The 5,906-nt window shown below is 41.3% G+C and overlaps 1 protein-coding gene across 1 annotated transcript; it reads right to left on the reverse strand.

The window, feature by feature from the left end:
- Positions 1-263: 263 nt before the first annotated feature.
- Positions 264-925, reverse strand: LOC147991082 (uncharacterized). The gene is made up of 2 exons (XM_087536293.1): positions 692-925; positions 264-563 (listed from the first exon to the last, which is right to left on the reverse strand). The coding sequence occupies exons 1-2, from the start codon at positions 923-925 to the stop codon at positions 264-266; spliced, it is 534 nt and encodes a 177-aa protein (XP_087392419.1).
- Positions 926-5,906: the final 4,981 nt, after the last annotated feature.

Below are 5,906 nucleotides of genomic sequence, written 5' to 3' on the forward strand. Positions count from 1 at the left end.
GCTATGTCACCGGAGTGGGAGTAGGCCACCCACCATGGGCCTAAAGAAGGGTGCGCTCCACCCACCTCCCCACGGCATCTAGTTAACTGCCTTTTTCGTTATTGAGTAAAATTTTAGTTGTTGTGTACTATAACTTCCATGTGTATTTAAACCTAGTTGCTTTATCACATAACTGCATTATTTAAGCTAACTGCCCCACAGTTGCTAACTCCCTTATGCACTCAACCCTAACTGCATGATGGTGGAACACCTAACTGCTGATGTTAGCAGAACATCATTTTTTTTATCTTTTTTTGGGCGACAAAACAACGTGCAGTTCTAGCTTTCTCACAGTTGTCTGTACAAGTATCTGCACATGCCTTATCATTGCTCTGACTAGACTGGTCTTCTTGAGCTTGTGGATATCGTGGACATCGTGTTTTAGGCCTTAGAACAAAGACTTGCTCGAGTTCTCGCTCGCAGTCATCTTGAGGAACAATCTTAGTCCAGCATTCAATGTGATCATCACTTTCATCGGCAGCATCCATGTGTTCATCATCATCTTGTGCAGGTCCATCATCCACCTAATTTATTCACAAACACAATTGCTTTTATGAAGTTTTACAAGTAAAAATATAACTGCAGAAATTTGAAAACTCTCCCCGTACGCAAAAACAAGTAAATTGTTGCACAGTTAATTGTCACACTCTACCTCATTGATTGTCTCCAGGACGCTTGATTGGTGTTGACGGTTCTTTAGGCGCGGCATAGGTTCGCAATTGCGTCCAGTAACTCTTTCATTCATTGGCTCCTGTGGTGGATACCTTGTAGTTTGCACCACCACTGGTTTTAAAACGTAAACTGGGTCATTCTGCACGGGAGAGTTTTGCATGTCGACACATACAATCCTGCTAGTTAGGTCATCATCGTCTTCATCAGGTGCCATTTTTTACTACAAGCAGTGAAGAAAAGTTTTCATAGTTAACTGCGCAAATGCAACCAGAAGCCCACAGAGCTAACTGAATGGTATCTCCAACAGCTAACTTCAGATTTCTATACACATCACCAAACTGATAGGGACGCAACCAGCTAACTCCACGCAAAACAAGCACAAGAAAAGCACATTTTCTAGCTCAAACTACACAATCCCACATAGCTAACTGAATGTTGTCTCCAACATCTAACCTCAGATTTTATACACATTACCAACTGACAGGGACTCAAACCAGCTAACTGCATGTAAAACTCAAGCACAACGCTAACTGCATAATGCAACTTGCAGATTTGCCGTCGATGATTCAAACAACAAACATTTGGGGGAATCAAAGAAGAAGACATGGTGAGAGATCCAAAGCTTATTAGGGGGTGGAATCCAGAGGTGATGATCTAACCGGGAATCTATGGCCACCATCGTGACGAAGCGGATCGAATCTAGAGCTCGAGGCGGATTCGAAGCTACAGGTTAGGTGGGGGTTGCCGCCGCTGGTGCCGCGCGCTCCCTCGCGCCGGCTATCGCCACCACTCGCTCGCGCGAGGTGGATTTGAAGCTACAAGTTAGGTAGGGGTCACTGCCGCCGACGCCGCACACTCCCTTGCGTCGGCTATCGCCGCTGCTCCCTCGCGCGAGGCGGATTCAAAGCTATAGGTTAGGTGGGGGAATCGATGCTAGGATCGATGGGATCGGACGTCAGATTTGTAGGGGTGAGGTGGGACGCCAGAGGGATCGGGATTCGGCTCGGATCCTTTGTCTAGTTTCCAAATCAGGGGGTTCCTAAATTGCTTATTCAGGAACTCTAGAGGGGTGTTTTTAAATAGTCCCACCCTATATATATATATTCTATGATGATCTAATGAACAATTAATACATATATATATATTATGAATTCCATTTTTCTATCTGTTTTTGTATACTAAATTGAATTTAGCTGTTATCATCCACATATACAGAATGGAAAGCGTATATACACACATTGAAACAGAACATATAAGAATGGAAAACAGAGTACACACATTGAAACAGAGCAATACTATGATTGTTGTGAATACAAAGTTATCCACATCGAAACAACTTTTTAAAATAAAATGCGTCCATGAGACCATGACCAGCAGCCCTTGCCCAGGGTAGCTCTTGGCTCTACCTGAACTCGTGTGGGCGTTCGTCCAAGCGGTCGACACGCTCGCGGTACATCTGGAGAGCGATCTCGAGATCCAAGTTGGCTATTTCATCGGAGATCACCATCTCGAGGATGCGACGGCCATGTTCCTCTACTGCGCCCAGGTGGACACCTGGGCCAAGGAGGCGGTCGAGCCTACGGACCAATGCGTTGGCATCCAGCAGGCCGCGGATAAGGCGAACGGCGGCACCCATGCGAATGGCGCGGCGGACGTCCCGTGCAAGTACGGCGTGGCCGACATCTGGTGCAAGTAAGGCGCTGAGGGCTCTGCCCACTCCTGGCGAGGAATGGGGGTACTGACGGGGCGTGTATCCATCTGTGACGCTGTGTCAACAACAGGCAAGCGCCGGTGGATCCGCTCTTGCTGTGCGGCGCGCCGCGCCACTCGCTCTGCGGCGCTCCAACGGTCTCGCCGTGCGGCGAGACGCACCCTATCGGCACGGACGTGCCTAGCTTGCTCTGCGGCGCGCCATCAATCATGTTGTGCGGCGAGCTGCAGTCTATCGGTGCTGACAAGCCTATCCTGTTCCGCGGCGCTTAAGCGCCATGTGCCAAAGGTCTGCTCAACCCTGGCGATGACACGCATCACAGCATCGTCCATCGCGTTGCTGGGGAGCGCCTCGGCCTCGACGGGCCGTGGCGCCTGGTCGTTTTCCTCGTCAACGAGGTTGATGGCAGAGGCGGCGCTTTGGTGGGTTGGCATGCTTGGAAAAGGTAGATGTGCTACAGGCTGCGCATGTCTCCTCTGTGCGTCGCGCGCCCCCTATGCGCAATATAGCAGGGTGGCGGGAAACAGGTGAGGAAATGGCAAGAAACGGTGGCTTGTTCATAAAACGCCATCAATTAATGGAAACTTAGCATCGAGCTAGCACAAGAAGTAGATGATGATCAGATGAACACGGACCACAGGATCCCGTCGGTGATGAATTCATCAATTCCAAACGGTTGAATACTAGGAAGCATTTACCCACAACACACACGACCTATTCCATCACAAATAGGTCGGATGAATCAACTGTTTACCATGTATCGCACATTGTCAAAAAGTAATGCGGTAGACCTTATTTAACATGTGTTATAAAACAAGGACCTTGAGGTTAACCTAATTTAATATCGACACAACTTCCCATCCAGTCACCCATACGATGGCTGCTCCAGCCTTAGCACACTTAACTTGATAGTTTTCTTACATGAGCTACTGGTGGAACAGCTAGTCCTTGCTAACAGGAATGCCTCTTCACATCCTTATGGCGTATCCAGATGAGCGCCCATCCCACAATGGCCAATAGAAGTTGTGTAGACAGAGCATATCACATACATCTTATTAGAAGCAATCGACTGCGTTATTATCAGTCTTCGCACACATTTCTGATTACAGACCTATTTGCCACGTATCACACACATCTTGTTATATTGAACCGTTTCTGTTCTCTTGCCAAATCACAAACAGTTCATTCGAGTGAACCGATGTACATCGCACACACCTTTATCGGGTTGTCCGTTTCTTTTATGTTTCCTAATCACAAACAGTTCATCCGAGTGAACCGTATGCTGTGTATCGCACACGCCTCCATCTATCTGCCCGTTTCTTTTGTGTTGCCTCATCGGAAACAGTTCATTGAACTGAACCGTATGCCCTTCATTGCACACGCAACTAAAACCTAAACCGTGTTTGATGCATCCGTCATCGCAAACGTTTTACACATTTTTGACGGTTTTCATACAGCACCGTTTGCGATCATTGCATCGCACATAGTTTCTCGAAGGTTCTCCGATCATAGTGTCGCATTAGCAGCATCATGCATTAGTGACCCCCTGTAACTCACACGCATATTCCAGTCGACAAGCCTCAGAGCACCGAGACGTAGGGCTGTTACCTCTTCCGAGAGGGGCCTGAACTCGTAAAACTCGTGTGAACAACCTCGCCCTAGCTAGGGCCTTGCCTCCTCCTTCGTACCCCCTATCCTTACTGTCAGACTTACTCCCACGTCAGGCTTCTCTAAAAATTCTCGACTCTGGTATGTGCGCGTGCATGTTCATTTATGGGAGTAGCATATAATAATAGAATTAAAAAAACATTTCCTCAGATGGAATTAATTTATGGCATTGGTATTATCCTTAGAGAATAAATAAAATAAAATACAATAGAAACAATCAAAACAATGACATTTTCAAAGGAGTAATGAATTAGTGCCATTGGAATTACCCTTTAAGAAGAAATAAAATAAAAATAATTCAAAATAAACATTGAATTTTTTTGCACATAAATCACATTGAAATTGCACTTTCTTACGATGTGCAAAAAGAAGCATATAATAGTAGAATTTTCAGATGAAAAAAAGTTTCCTAAGAAGAATGAATTAGTGATATTTGTATTATAAGAAAAATAAAATAAATAAAAACAAAAAAATAAAATAACAAATTTTTTCTAAGAAAGAATGAATTAATGGATTCGGTATTACCCTTTTAGAAGAAAGAAAATGAAAATATAAAGCAAAACAAAATCATAATAATAAAATTATCTAAAAAACGAATTAATTATTGGCATTGGAATTACAAAAGAAATAAAATAGAAAAAACTAAAACAAATATTGACACAATTTACATATAAATTGCAATTTTTTACAATATGCTAGAACAAGCATCACAAAGATAAATTAGTTTTTTAAACAAGAATGAATTTATGGCATTGGTATTTCCTAAAATAAAAAGAAACATCAATAAAAACTTAAAAAAAACATTGAAGTTTTTCTAAGGAAGAATGAATTAGTGACTTTGGTATTACACTTTCAAAAGAAAGAAAATGAAATAAACTAAAACAAATCATAATTATGAAATTTCAATGAAAGAATGAATTGGTTGCTTTAGTATTACCCTTTAAGAAGAAAGAAAATAAAAAGTAGAACTAATTAATAAATTACATATAATTTACAAAGAAATTGTGATTTTTGTAAGATGCAAGAATAATCATATAACACTAGAATTTCACAACAAATAAAGTTTTCTAAAATGGAATGACTTTAGTGGCATTGGTATTATCCTTAAAAGAAACAAAAAACAAAAACGGAAACAAAATAATGAAGTTTCCTATGAATTAGTGACATTTGTATTATACTTTAAGAAGAAAGAAAACGGAAAAAATAAACCAAATAAGAGAAATGTTGCACAAAACTTACACAAAAATTACGTTTTTTTCATAATATGCAAAAACAAGCATATAATAGTGAAATTTCAAAAAAAATCATGAAAAGGAACGAACTAGTTGAATTGTTATCAACTTTAAAGAAGAAAGAAATGAAATAAAAACTAAAACATAACCAAAATATTGAACTTTTTTAAGGTAGAATAAACTAGTGGCATTCGTATTATCTTTTAAGAAGAAGAAAAAAGCTCGCACACAACTTTGCACTTTTTAATATGTAAGCAATAAACATGTAATAGTGTAGTTTTTACAAATAATTTATACAAATGTTTATGTAGTACTTGCGTGTACACTCACCCAACATTCCAATGAAAACCTACTCAGAAAAGGAAAACAATAAAGGTAAAAAGTCATATAAATGGATGAATAAGAAGAAGCATGCCGAGAGTGGCGTTTTGGCAGATGGGAGCATGCGCTCCTGATTTTTAAAATGTGTTTTCAACATATTTTGATATGTCAAAAAATAAAACAAAAAACTTGGCGCGTACATCTCGATATTGTACGTGCTCACAAATTCATTTCGTGAAAAACCGACAACTTATGTGTCGCAT

This window comes from Triticum urartu, chromosome 1A (genome assembly GCF_056163025.1).
Source record: "Triticum urartu cultivar PI428250 chromosome 1A, HENAU_Tu73, whole genome shotgun sequence".
Taxonomy (NCBI): domain Eukaryota; kingdom Viridiplantae; phylum Streptophyta; class Magnoliopsida; order Poales; family Poaceae; genus Triticum; species Triticum urartu.

What these genes read in the sequence shown, in the direction of transcription:
- LOC147991082 (XM_087536293.1), bottom strand. Translation starts at nt 925, where the DNA reads ATGGCACCTGATGAAGACGATGATGACCTAACTAGCAGGATTGTATGT. An exon ending in TCCTGGAGACAATCAATGAG is followed by an intron (nt 564 to 691) that starts GTAGAGTGTGAC and finishes TGAATAAATTAG; the next exon opens with GTGGATGATGGACCTGCACA.